Raw genomic sequence first — 14044 nt, forward strand, 5'->3', positions numbered from 1 at the left:
CCCGGGGGGCTCCGGGGCGGTACCGAGGGGCGCTCGCGGGACCGGCAGGAAACACAGCCGCTGCTTGGGGTTTTTTTTTCTCTTTTTTGTAGTTTTTTTTTCTTAAAAACGCCCCCGGGGCCGCCCCCCCGCCCCACCCCTCCCGAGGCCCCGCCCTTCCCGAGGCCACGCCCTCCCGCTCCCCGCCCCACCCCCCCCGCGGCCCCCCGGGAATAAAAATAGATGCTCTCGGGGTGGGGGGTGGGGGGGGGCTGCGGGCGCCATGGCAACCGGTGACATCGCCGTGGCATCCGTCACCGGGAGCTGGGCTGGGGTCGTCATGGCAACAGGCCGGTGGTTGGCTGGGGTGCCGGTGTCCGTAGGCCGCGGTCGTCGTGGAGATGCTCGGTTGCCACGGCAGCGGGCTGGGGCCGAGGTCAAAGGCCACGGATGAGGTCGCCGTGGTGACCGGCCTAGTGACGAGGTCGCCCCGGCAACCAGCCCGGTGGTACCCCCATACTCCAGGTCACCACGGCGACCGCCCTGGTGACGAGGTCACCACGGTGACCGGCCCAGTGATGAGGTCGCCGTGGCAACCGGTCCGGTGATACCCCCTTCCTCGAGGTCGCCGCAGCGACCGGCCCGGTGACGAGGTCACCACGGTGACCGGCTCGGTGATGTGGTCGCCGTGGCAACCGGTCCGGTGGTCACCCCTTCCTCGAGGTCGCCACGGACAACCGGCCTACCGGGGCGATGCTCGAGGTCGCCGCGACGAGCGGCCGGGCGGCGGCAGCCATCTCGCGGTCCCCGTCAGCCATCTCGGGTGGCGCCGGCCGCCATCTTGGCACGGGGAGGGGGCAGCGGGGAGGGGCTGGGGGCCCCCGAACCCCAAAACTGCTGCGTTTGGCACAATTTTCTTTGTACAGAAAGCGCGAAAGAAAGAAAAGGGGGGGCGGGGGAAAGGGGGGAGGGGAGCCAGGCCCACCCCCCAGGGGACACGGGGGGTCACGGGAGGGTGGCATCGCCCCTCCCCCGCTGGGCCTCGGTTTTTCCTCGTTTTCGCGGGTTTTGACTCATTTCCCGCCGCCGGGTCGGGAACATGCAACGGTGACGGGGGCGGCGGCGGGGGGCGGGGGGACACCCCCAAAGTGCCCCACCCGGGGACCCAGGCATCCGGGGTGCCCCTCCCCCGGGGATACAGGTGATGGGGTGACCCCCAACACCCCTGCGGGGGACCCAGGCGTCCGGGGGTGGGGTCGTGTCCCCCCATTGTGTCTTCGGGGGACCCGGGCGCCCGGGTGGGGGAGGGAGGGCGGTTTCCCATGCGTCTTCGGGGGACCCAGGCATCCGGGGGGGTCCCCATGCGTCTTCAGCGTCCGCCCGGGGGGGGATGGGGGTCCCCATTACCTCTTGAGCGGACCCAGGCGTTCGGGCGGGGACACAAGTGGGGGAGGGGGTCATCCGGGTGGGCCCCCCTCCGCTCCCCTCCCCAAGGTGGGGGAGGGGTCCTCTAGCTCGGGGGGGTCCCCGGCATCCGGGGGTGGGGGGTGGGGGTGGGGCTGAGCCGACTATACGCGGGTGGTGGAGTGGGGGTGGGGCAGGGTGCTGTTGTGGCCGGGGGAAGGGGGTCCGAAGGGGTGCAGGGCGGGCAACCCCCCCGGCACCATGGTGATGGTGTTGGGTGTCATGAGCGGGACGTCCTCGGGGGCTCGCCGCAAGGCCAGGGTGTAGTCCGGGGTCCGGCGGGGGGCGTAGGGAGGCTTCGGGGGTCCCCACCCCCCACCCCCACCCCCTCTCAGGGTGCTTCAGCTGCAGCGAGACCAACTCCTCCTCCGCCCCCCCGTGACCCAAGAGATCGTTGGGGGCCCCCCGGGTCGGGGGGGGGCTGAGGCGCCGGGGACCCCCCCGTCCTTCGGGAGGGCGCTTGTCCCGCTTGTAGTAGAGGGCGGCGAAGGCCAGGATGTTGAGGAAGAGGAGGGAGGCCCCCACCGCCACGGTGACGCTCAGCTCGGTGGAGTAGTCCCGCGAGTCCCCGGGGAAGGGGGCGAAGCGGCGGCGACCCCCCCCGTCGGGTTCCTCCTCTTCCTCGGGGGGCGGCGGGGAAGGGGCGGGGGGTCGGCGGGTGGCGGGGGCACGGCGAGGGGGTCCGGCGCCGGCGGGCGGGGGCAGGCGGGTGGTGGTGGAGGCGTGGGGGAGCTGGTGGAGGTTGTGGAGGTGGGGGACGAGCTCCAGCCAGAAGGCCACCTTGTTGGCCCGGTAGTGGTCGCGGACGCGGGGCTTGAGGCCGATGTGGAGGTAGCGCTTGTCCTTCCCGTCGAAGCGGGTCCACACCACCTCCTCGAAGCGGTTGGGCTTCGTGTGGATGAACTTGGTGTCCTGCGGTACCGGCTGGTTGGGGTCCCTGCGGGGGGGGGAGGGGTGGAGATGGTGATCAGACCTGGAGGGAGCTTCATCTGTCCACCCCTCCGTCCATCCATCCGTCCGTCCGTCCATCCATCCCATCATCCATCCCCCTGTGCATCCAACCAACCACCCATCCTCCCACCCACTCAACCAACCACCCATCCTCCCACCCACTCAACCACCCACCCACTCAACCAACCACCCATCCACTCAACCAACTACCCACCCACCCACCCAACTACCCATCCACTCAACCAACTACCCACCCACCCACTCAACCACCCACCCACTCAACCAACCACCCACTCAACCAACCACCCATCCACCCACCCAACCACCCACCCAACCATCCACCCAACCACTCAACCACCCAACCACTCAACCAACCACCCACCCACCCAACTACCCATCCACTCAACCAACCACCCACTCAACCAACCACCCACCCACCCAACCACCCACCCACCCATCCACCCACCCACTCAACCACCCAACCACTCAACCAACCACCCACCCACCCAACCACCCACCCATCCACTCAACCAACCACCCATCCACCCACCCAACCACCCACCCAACTACCCATCCACTCAACCAACTACCCACCCAACCAAGCACCCACCCAACCAACCACTCATCCACCCAACCACCCACCCAACTACCCATCCACCCATCCACTCAACCAGCTACCCACCCACCCAACCACACAGACATCCCCGTTTCCATCCACCCCTGTCTCCATTCCCCATGTCCCCCTCTGTCCCCATGTCCCCACATCCCCATCCTCCTGTCCCCCCATGTCCGCATCCTCCATGTCCTCATTCCCCTTGATGGGGTGGGGACGTGGGGATGGAGTCCCACCAGGGTGCAGGAACGTGGTGGGGACGTGGGGATGGAGTCCCACCAGGATGCAGGGACATGGTGGGGACGTGGAGATGGAGTCCCACCAGGATGCAGGAACGTGGTGGGGACGTGGGGATGGAGTCTCACCAGGGTGCAGGGACGTGGTGGGGACATGGAGATGGAGTCCCACCAGGATGCAGGGATGTGGTGGGGACGTGGGGATGGAGTCTCACCAGGATGCAGGGACGTGGTGGGGACGTGGGGATGGAGTCCCACCAGGATGCAGGAACGTGGTGGGGACATGGAGATAGAGTCCCACTAGGATGCAGGGACGTGGTGGGGACGTGGAGATGGAGTCCCACCAGGATGCAGGGACGTGGTGGGGACGTGGGGATGGAGTCCCACCAGGACGCAGGGACGTGGTGGGGACGTGGGGATGGAGTCCCATCAGGGTGCAGGGACGTGGTGGGGACGTGGGGATGGAGTCCCACCAGGATGCAGGGACACGCCTCCATTCCCCCACCCCCGCAGTGTCCCCACCCACCCGGTCTTGGCAAAGTTGGTCCAGTAGGTCATGACAACGGCGCTGAGCATCACGTCGTTCTTGGAGAAGTTGCAGGGGAAGAGGTCGGTGGCGCCCACCATGGGCACCCCGAAGACGTAGGGGATCTCATCCCCATGGGCCGCGTCCGCCCACTCGGGCCGCGCGTCCGTCTGGCAGTGGTGGTAGAAGGTGTAGAAGTAGACGGGCGACTGGTACTCGGCATGGAGCTTGGCCGTGGCCACTGCCGGGGCCACCCATTGGTGGTCGGTGAAGAGGGCCAGCAACGTCTTACGCCTCATCTCCCCGTTGTCCCGGTCGGCCCAATCCGTGTACATGAACTTGATGGTCTCCCGCAGGATGTCCTTCCCCTCGGGGTAACCGTAGAGGTTGTCCACAAAGTTGGAGACGGTGAAGTCAAAGTAGGAGGCGGAGATGCCGTCCTCGCTCTCCAGCGAGTCCTCCACGAACTTCAACCCCTCGCCCTGGTTGACGCCGATGAGGATGTCGTAGTTGAGGAACTCGCCCTGTTGCATCAGGATCTCGGGGTCATCGGGCACCACGTCACCGTCCACCACCGGCCCGAAGGCCACGTGGTAGCGGGCGGGTTGGACGTCCTGGTCCACCAAGGCGCGGAAGGGTTGACGTCGTAGGCACTCCACCGCCGCCCCCGTGTCCGCCCGTTCGCAGCCCACCTTGGCCGCCAGCAGCCGCGTGTACTTCAGCGGCTGGTAGTTCACCGACCAGCTGGAGATGGCCGTCCCGCTCTGCGCGATGGCCTTCTGGAAGAGACCTGTGGGACCTGGGCGTCAGCCAGAGCGGGGGGACGTGGGGATGGAGTCCCACCAGGCTGTACGGACATGGGGCCGTGGTGGGGACGTGGGGATGGAGTCCCACCAGGCTGTACGGACATGGGGCTGTGGTGGGGACGTGGGGATGGAGTCCCACCAGGCTGTACGGACATGGGGCTGTGGTGGGGACGTGGGGATGGAGTCCCACCAGGCTGTACGGACATGGGGCCGTGGTGGGGACGTGGGGATGGAGTCCCACCAGGGGATTCAGGGTATTCCAGGAGGGATTTGGGGTCCACAGGGCGATCTGGGGGGGCTCCTGGAGGATTTGGGGTGCCCAGTGTGATGTGGGGGGCCTCTGGGAAGGGGGGGAAGATACCTTCAGAGTGGTGGGAGAGGATGAGGAGGCTGACGCAGGCGGCGCCAGCGCCAGAGCCGAAGATGGTGATGCGCTGGGGGTCACCCCCAAAGTGCCCCACGTTCTCGTTGAGCCACCGCAGCGCCTGGATCTGGTCCAGGAGCCCGTAGTTGCCCTTTGCCGCCTGGTCCCCCGTGCTCAGGAAGCCTGCGGGGACACAGGGACGTGTGGGGAGATGTCCCCCCCCGTGGACCAGGTCATCAAAGCAGTAGCCCATGGTGTCCCCCATGTCCCCATGCCCAACCCATGCCCCCGAGGTGGTTCCCTTGTCCCCAGGGAGGTTCTCCATGGTGTCCCCATGTCCAACCCATGTCCCCAGGGAGGTTCTCCGTGGTGTCCCCATGTCCCCATGCCCTACCCATGACCCCAAGGTGGTTCTCCATGGTGTCCCCATGTCCCTACACGCTACTCATGTCCCCAAGGACGTTCTCCATGGTGTCCCCATGTCCAAGCCATGTCCCCAAGGAGGTTCTCCATCATGTCCCCATGTCCCCACACCCTACCCATGTCCCCAAGGAGGTTCTCCATGGTGTCCCCCATATCACCACACCCAACCCATGTCCCCAAGGTGGTTCCCTTGTCCCCAGGGAGGTTCTCCATGGTGTCCCCATGTCCCCATGCCTGGCCCATGTCCCCAAAGAGGTTCTCTATGGTGTCCCCATGTCCCCATGCCCAACCCATGTCCTCAAGGAGCTTCTCCATGGTGTCCTCTTGTCCCCATGCCCAACTCATGTCTCCAAGGAGGTTCTCCATGGTGTCCCCATGTCCCCACACCCTACCCATGTCCTCAAGGACGTTCTCCATGGTGTCCCCATGTCCCCGCGCACAACCCATGACCCCAGGGAGGTTCTCCATGGTGTCCCCGTATCTTCACACCCTACCCATGTCCTCAAGGGCGTTCTCCATGGTGTCCCCATGTCCCCGCGCACAACCCATGACCCCAGGGAGGTTCTCCATGGTGTCCCCGTATCTTCACACCCTACCCATGTCCTCAAGGACGTTCTCCATGGTGTCCACCATGTTCCCATGCCCAACCCATGTCCCCAGGGAGGTTCTCCATGGTGTCCCCATGTCCCCACGCCCAACCCACGACCCCAGGGAGGTTCTCCATGGTGTCCACCATGTCCCCACGTCCAACCCATGTCCCCGAGGTTGCCCCCCATACCGAGGACGCCCAGGCGGTAGTTCATGGTGACGACGATGACGTTGCCGTAGGCCGCCAGCACGCTGCCATCGAACATGTTCCCCGTCCCCTCCATGTAGGAGCCGCCGTGGAGGAAGAGCATCACCGGCTTCTTCCCGCTGTCCCGGATGTCTGGGGGGGGTGGGGGGTCAGGGGCACCCCCAGGTCTGGGGACACCCTGGGGACATCCCTGGCACCACGGGGACCCCCTTGGGGACCCCCTTGGGGACCCCCAAAGCACCAGGGACCCCCTTGGGGACCCCCACATCCCCCCCCATGTCACTTTGGGGACCCCCCCCTCACCCCAGTGCTGGGGGGGGGGTGTCAGAGGTGACAGCTGGGGTCAGAGGTCACAGGCTGGAGCTTTGGGGGGGGAGGGGCGAGGTCAGGAGTTGGGGGTCACTGGGGGGGCCCCCCGGCCTGTTTCCATGGCGATGTGCCCCCCCCATCGCTTCGTTTCTAGGTCACCTCCGTCGCTGCGGCAACGGGGCCTCATTAACGCTGCTTTAACGAAGATGAGCGGGGGGGACCCTGGGCTGGGGGGGTGGGGGGGGACACGGGATGGGACCAGGGGGGACCCCGGCGTCCGGGATGGGGGGGGCGGGGGGGGGAGAGGGGGCGTGTCCAAAAAAAAACCAAAAACCACCAAAAAAACCACCAAAACACCAAAAAACCAAAAAAATCACCCCCAAACCCCCCGAAAAGAAGCAAAACCAGCAAAAACAAAAACAAAAAAACACCAAAAAAAGAGAAAAAGAACCAAAACAGGCAGCCAAAAAGGGGGGCAACCCCCAAAAGCATGGGGGAGGGGAGGGGGACCCGCGGCCCCGGGAAGAAAGAAAGAAAAGGGGGGGAGGAGGAGGGGAGAAGGGGGGAAAAAAACCCAAAAAACCCGAAAGAACCAAAAAAAAATTTGCCCAAAACCGGAGGAACATGCACCAAAACTACCTGCGTCCGGGGGGGGGCCGCCGGCCGCGCCGTCCTCGCGCTTTTTCGCGAGCAAACCTGGACCAAGGGAAGAAAAGGAGGAAAAATTGGGGGGGCCAAAAGGAGCGAAAACGGGGCGGGGGAGGGGCGAGGGGGGGCGGGGGAAAAGGCAAAAAATAATTAAAAAAGAAAAAAAAACTTCCTGCCCCCAAAACGGGGGAAAGAGCAGAAAAATCCAAGCGGGCGGAGGCCCGGTAAAATGGGGCAAGAACCGGGGGGGGCCCAAAAATGGGGCCGGGGGTGGTGGAAGGAGGGATGGACGGACGGACAGAGGGATGGATGGACGTCGGGATGGACGTTGGGATGGACGGGGGGCGCAGGGATGGACGTTGGGACGGTGGAGGACGCAGGGATGGACGGATGGACATCGGGATGGACGTCGGGATGGACGGGGGATGCAGGGACGGATGCTGGGATGGTGGAGGAGGCAGGGATGAAGGTTGGGGTGGTGGAGGACGTTGGGATGGACGGATGGACGTAGGGATGGACGCTGGGATGGATGGAAGACGCAGTGATGGATGGATGGACATTGGGATGGACGTAGGGATGGACGTAGGGATGGACGGGGGACAAAGGGATGAAGGTTGGGATGGTGGAGGAGACAGGGATGGACCTTGGGATGGTGGAGGATGTAGGGACGGATGGATGGACATTGGGATGGTGGAGGACACAGGGATGGACGGATGGACATTGGGATGGATGTTGGGATGGACGTTGGGACGGATGGAAGATGCAGGGATGGACGTTGGGATGGTGGAGGACGCAGGGATGGACGGATGGACATCGGGATGGACGTCGGGATGGATGGGGGATGCAGGGATGGACGCTGGGATGGTGGAGGAGGCAGGGATGAAGGTTGGGGTGGTGGAGGACGTTGGGATGGACGTAGGGATGGACGTAGGGATGGACGTTGGGATGGATGGGGGACGCAGGGATGGACGGATGGACATTGGGATGGACGTTGGGATGGACAGGGGACGCAGGGACGGACGCTGGGATGGTGGAGGAGGCAGGGATGAAGGTTGGGGTGGTGGAGGACGTTGGGATGGACAGATGGACGTTGGGATGGATGCTGGGATGGTGGAGGAGGCAGGGATGGACGGATGGACGCTGGGATGAACGTTGGGATGGACAGATGGACGTTGGGATGGACGTAAGATGTAGGGATGGACGTTAGGATGGATGGAAGACGCAGGGATGGATGGATGGACGTAGGGATGGACGTAGGGATGGACGTAGGGATGGACGTTGGGATGGTGGAGGAGGCAGGGATGGACGGATGGACGCTGGGATGAATGTTGGGATGGACAGATGGACGTTGGGATGGACGTAAGATGTAGGGATGGACGTTGGGATGGATGGAAGACGCAGGGATGGACGGATGGACGTTGGGATGGACATTGGGATGGACGGGGGACGCAGGGACGGACGCTGGGATGGTGGAGGAGACAGGGATGAAGGTTGGGGTGGTGGAGGACGTTGGGATGGACGGATGGACGTAGGGATGGACGTTGGGATGGACGTTGGGATGGTGGAGGACGCAGGGACGGACAGATGGACGTTGGGATGGACGCAGGGGTGGATGGAGGACGCGGGGACGGACGGATGGACGCGGGGACGGACGGATGGACGCGGGGATGGACGCGGGGATGGTGGGGACAGACGGACGCGGGGGCGATGGCACCGGTGGCGGGGCTGCTCCAGCACAGGGACCCGGCCAGGAGCAGGGACCCAGGCGTCCGGGGGGAGGGGCCGGGCGGGGGACCCCGGCGTCCGGCCACGGCGGGGGCCGTCGTCCCCACCCCCACCTTGCCCCGTTCCCCAGCCCCCAATTCGCCCGATTTTGCCCAAACCCGCTGGTTTTCACCCCGTTTCCCAATTTCCCCCTTTTCCACCCCATTTCGCCCGTTTCCTCTGGTTTTCCCCCCGTTCACCGCCCCGGGGGGCGCACAGCGGCCGGGGCAGAGCCCACCCCCCCCTTCTCCCGCTTTCCCACCATTTTTTGCCCATTTTTGCTGGATTTTGCCCCGTTTTCTAATTGCCCTGTTTTTCAGCCCAATTTTGCCCATTTCCCCGGTCTTTCACCCCGTTTTACCACCCTTGGCTGGCGCCAGGGGCTGCGGCGGAGGCTGCCCCTCCCCCCTTTCCACCCCATTTCACCCAAATCCCCGATTTTTCACCCCATTTCCCACCCCCAGTGGGTACCAAGGTTTTGGGGCAGAGCCGCCCCTTGACCCTCCCCCGCCCCCTGCCCCGCCATTTTACCCAATTTCCCCCTCCCCCCATTTCCCCATTCCGTTCCTCCCCAGATTTGCCCAATTCCTTCCTTTTCCTCCCCGTTTCCTCCCTCGCCGGGGCAGGGCCGGCCCTTCCCTCGTGCCCCGCCCTGCCCCGCCCCACCTTGCCCCGCCCATCCCTGCCTGGCCCTGCCCATCCCTACTGTCCTCCAATGGGGCGCAGAGGCTGAGGTCGAGGCCGCCCTCGCCCTCCCCATCCCTGCCCCTCCCCGCCCCTTCTAGCCCCTCCCCCTGCCCCACCTGGCCCCGCCCACCCCTGCTTGGCCCCGCCCACTCCACCATCCTCCATAGGGACCTACAGGTTGAGGTCGAGGCCGTCCTCGCCCTCCCCATCCCTGCCCCTCCCCTGCATCCTTGCCCCTCCCCACCCCTCTGCGCCCCTTCTAGCCCCTCCCCCTGCCCCACCTGGCCCCGCCCACCCCTCCTTGGCCCCGCCCACCCTACCGCCCTCCATAGGGACCTACAGGTTGAGGTCGAGGCCGTCCTCCCCTCCCCATCCCACCCCTCCCTCTGCATCCCTGCCCCTCCCCGCCCCTCCCAGCCGCCCCGCCCTGCCCCGCCCTGCCCCGCCCGGCCGTACCGTCCTCGGTGGGGACGTAGAGGTTGAGGTACAGACAGTCCTCGCTCTGCGCCGCCACGTAGGCCCCGGCCGCCTCCAGGTTGTCGCTGAGCCAGAGGGGCAGCATGAGGGGGGGGGGGCCCCCCCGCAGGTTTTGGGGGCAGGCGGGGGCGAAGGCGGTGGCGTCCCGCACCCCGCCCCAAGCGGCCGGCGCTTCGGGGGGGGCCCAGCGGCGGGGGCCCAGGGGGGGGGCGGCGTAGGGCACCCCCAAAAAAGCCTGAACCGGCCCCAGCAGCTCGTTGCTGAGGTCCCGGCGAGCCCCCCGCAGCCGCCCGTACTGGGTGGGCACCACCGGGAAGCGGGGGTCGGGGGGGGGGTCCCCACCCCCGGCGGCGGCGGCGGCGGCTGGGGGGGCGGCGGCGGTTGGGGGGCGCCGGGGGGGGCCCAGAGCGCCAGGGCCAGGGCCAGCGCCAGCGGCGGGGCGGCATGGCGGGGGCGGGGTGGGGGCGGCGGGGGACGGGTGGGCTACGGGGTGCTGGGGAGGGGTGCGCCATGGTGGGGCTGGGGGGGCGGAGGGGGTGTTGGGGTACGGGGGGTGGGGGACACGGGGGGGGACATCGGGGTACAGGGGAGATGGGGGGTCATGGGGGGACATGGGGCGGGGTGGGGTCATGGGGGGACATGGGGGGCACAGGGGGTGTTGGGGTATGGGGGGTGGGGGGTCATGGGGGGCACAGCCGGGGCGGGGGAGTGGACGGGGTGGGGGACGAGGAGGATGGATGGGGGTGACGGACAGACGGACGGGGGGACACACGGACGCACAGAGGGATGATGGGAAGGGGGAGGGGAGAGGGATGGACCGGGGGGGGGCGGCGGGGGAGAGAAGAAGAACCAGAAGGATCCGTTAGTTGGGGCTGCGACCCCCGGGGACCCCAAACCCCCCGGGGACCCCCACCCCCAGAGCCACAAACACCCCCAGGGACCCCGCCCCCCCGAACCGCTATTAGGGGGTGGGGGGGCATGTGGGTCCCCCGGCGTTGCCGTGGCAACGGAGCCCGGAGCGTCGCCCTGGCAACCGGAGTTCCGGCCGGCATCCCGCCCCCCTCGCGGCCTGGGCACCCGGAGGACGGGGGTCCCGGCGAACGCTCCCCCCCGGGGACCCCGGCGGCCGGGGCCGCCCCTGCCCCACCGACAGCCCCCGCCCCCCGTTCGGTGCCGGTCGCGGACCCGGGCCCCCAACCCCCCAGGCCTCGCACACGGCGCCTCCCCCGCTTCCACCCCCCATTTGGGGACCCGCGGGGGGCCCAGGCCTCCGGGCTGCCCCCCATCCCCCCCGCGCCATCCAGGCGGGGACCCCGGCGGCCGAGCCGCCCCCCTCTCCCCCATCCATCCCCCCATCCCGAGGACCCCGGCGTCCCAGCGCTCCCCACCCCCACCCCAGCGCGGACCCAGCCGGCCGGGCCCCCATCCCCCCTCCCCGAGCGCCCCCCTCCCCCATCCATCCCTCCGTCCATCCCGGGCATCCGAGCGGCCCCTCCCCCCAACCCCATCCCTCCCCTCCCCCACCCGGGGGACCCGGCCGTTCGGGGGTCGGTGCCTACCTGGGCCGGGGCCGGGCCTATCGGCGGGGGCGGGGGGCCGGGCCGGTACCGGGGCCGGGGCCGGGCCATGGCGGCGGGCGGGGCCGGGCCGAGCCGAGCCGGGAGCGGCCGCCTTGGTCCCTCCCGCCGGGAGCGGCTGCGGGAACCGGGAGCCGCCTCCGGGGGCGGCGCCGGACCGGGCCGGCCCCTCCCCCCCGCACCGCCCCCGGTACCGCCCGGCCCGGCCGCCCGGGACCCCGGGGGATGGGGAGTCCCGGGCGACCGGGTCCCCTGCGGGGGAGGGGCGTGCGACACCCGGACGCCTGGGTCCTCTGGGGGGGGTGGGCGCACCCCATTCCTGGGTCCCCTGCGGGGGGGGGGAGGGGATGCTCCGTGGCACCGCCAGGCCGCGGGGGCGCTGCTGCGGGGCGACCCTACAGTAAACACCGCGGGGGGAGGGGAGGGCAGTTGTGGGGTCCCCTGTGGGGGAACACGGCTGGGGGGGGCGGTCCTGGACGCCTGGGTCCCCCCCGGGGGGGTCCCGGGGGGGGTGTGTGTCCCGCCGCGGCCGGCAGGGGGCGCTCTGCCCTCCCTCACCTGCCGACGGGAGGCGGGTCCGTCCTCCGCGCTCCCATTGGCCGTTCGCCGCCGGAGCGACGCGGCGTTTCGCCAATGAGCGAGCGGGGAAGGGGCGGGACGCGCCGGTGCGTGTGTGTGTGTGTGTGTGTGTGTATGGGGGGTGTGGGCGTGGCCGGAAGCGGAAGCGAGGGGCGATGGCGGGAGCGGCGCGAGCGTGGGCGAGGGTCGGGGCCCTCAGCGGCGCCGCCGCGATGGCGGCTGCGGCCTACGGGGCCCACGGTGGGGCCGGGGGGGACGGACACGCGGGACACCGGGACCGGGGGAGGGGGACACGGACACCGGGGCGGGGGTCTGAGGGAACCGGGGGTCGTTACCGGCCCGTGACTGACCCCCATCCCCCCACCTCAGGCCTCCGCCGCAGCGACCGGGACGAGTACCAGAAGGAGGTGAGCTGGGGGAGGGGTGTCCCGGACGCCTGGGTCTCCCTCCCCCCTTCACTGTGCTCCTCCCCCAGCTCTACGAGACGGCGAACCGGTACCACCTCCTGCACAGCCTGGCGCTGCTGGCCGCCCCCCACTGCCGCCGCCCCGCCCTGGTGCGTGTGCGTGTCCCCTCCCCTCCCCCCGGCAGACCCCTCTCTGATTTCCACTCGTGTCCGTGTTCCCCCCCCCCCAGGCCGGGTCCCTGCTCTGCGCCGGCATCGGCCTCTTCTGCCTCCCCCTCTACTACCACGGCCTGAGCGGGGACCCCGGCCTCAACCGCGCCGCCCCCCTGGGGGGGACCCTCCTCATCCTGGGCTGGGGGGCCCTGGCCCTCTGAGGGGCCCGGCCCCTCGGCGGCGGCGCCCGGCGGGACCCCACGCCCCGCTCCGGGGGGAACCGGGCGGCCGGGCCGGGCCGGTCCCCCCCACCCGCCGCGGACGTTGCCCCTTTAAGAGGTGGCGCTTCTCCCAGCCCGCCCCTCCTATTGGTCGAGCTGCTGGCCAATAGGGGCGGAGGGCTGCCTGTGCGCCTGATTGGGCCGTAGCGGTGCAGGCAGCAGCCAATGAGGACGAGGGGGTGTCTGTCTCCTGGTTTTCTGATTGGCTGTGGCAAGACCGTAGCGGGCCACGGGGATTCTGAGCTTGCTGACGTCGTGGCTGTTGCTGGGCGACAGCCAATGGCTAGCTGGCTCCCCCGCTTCCCCCTCCCCATTGGCTGGGCGAACAGCCAACCAGAGGGACTGGAGCCAGCAGCGTCGCATAGGTGCGGCTGCCGATTGGCTGCGAGGCTGCCCCCTCCCTCAACCTTGCCGGCCAATAAACGATCGAGTTTCGGCTCCGCCTCCATGATGTCATAAGGGGACCCAGGCGCCTGGGGTGGGGGGGGCGCAGACCCCTTCCAGCCCCATAGATCCCCTCTGGGACCCCTTCCAGCCCCACAGACCCCTGCCAGCCCCATAGATCCCCTCTGGGACCCCTTCCAGCCCCACAGACCCCTCCCAGCCCCATAGATCCCCTATATAACCCCCCCATAAACCCTCCCAGCCCCACAGAATCCCTATAGGGCCCCCCCATAACTCCCCACAGATGCCCCACAGTCCCATAGATCCGCTCTGAGACCTCTTCCAGCCCCACAGATCCCCTATAGATCCTTCCCAGCCCCACCAATTCCCCCCCCAGCCGCACAGAACCCCTACAGGAACTCTCCCAGCCCCAGAGATTCCCCCCCCCAGACCCCCCATAGGACCTCTCCTAGCCCCACAGGACCCCTCCCAGCCCCATAGACCCCCCCTACAGAACCCTCTCAGCCCCACAGAGCCCCCCTACAGAACCCTCTCAGCCCCATAGGACCCCTCCCAGCCCCATAGATCCCCCTACTACAGAACCCTCTCAGCCCCATAAGA

The 14044-nt window shown here is 68.3% G+C and overlaps 2 protein-coding genes across 2 annotated transcripts; one reads left to right on the forward strand and one right to left on the reverse strand.

Annotated features, from left to right (window-relative positions):
* Positions 1–1521: 1521 nt before the first annotated feature.
* LOC140645344 (neuroligin-2-like) lies at positions 1522–10275 on the reverse strand. Its single transcript, XM_072848706.1, is given in 7 exon segments — positions 1522–1760; positions 1762–2380; positions 3770–4559; positions 4937–5122; positions 6141–6290; positions 7107–7163; positions 10023–10275. Coding segments are annotated over 7 exon segments (2121 nt in total). The 5' UTR covers positions 10129–10275; the 3' UTR covers positions 1522–1547.
* A 2051-nt stretch (positions 10276–12326) lies between these two features.
* On the forward strand, positions 12327–13475 carry TMEM256 (transmembrane protein 256). The gene is made up of 4 exons (XM_072848660.1): positions 12327–12439; positions 12569–12606; positions 12675–12755; positions 12836–13475. Exons 1-4 carry the CDS (start codon positions 12355–12357, stop codon positions 12977–12979), a joined length of 348 nt encoding a protein of 115 aa, XP_072704761.1. The 5' UTR covers positions 12327–12354; the 3' UTR covers positions 12980–13475.
* Positions 13476–14044: the final 569 nt, after the last annotated feature.

Source organism: Ciconia boyciana, chromosome 32, assembly GCF_034638445.1.
Source record: "Ciconia boyciana chromosome 32, ASM3463844v1, whole genome shotgun sequence".
Lineage (NCBI taxonomy): Eukaryota > Metazoa > Chordata > Aves > Ciconiiformes > Ciconiidae > Ciconia > Ciconia boyciana.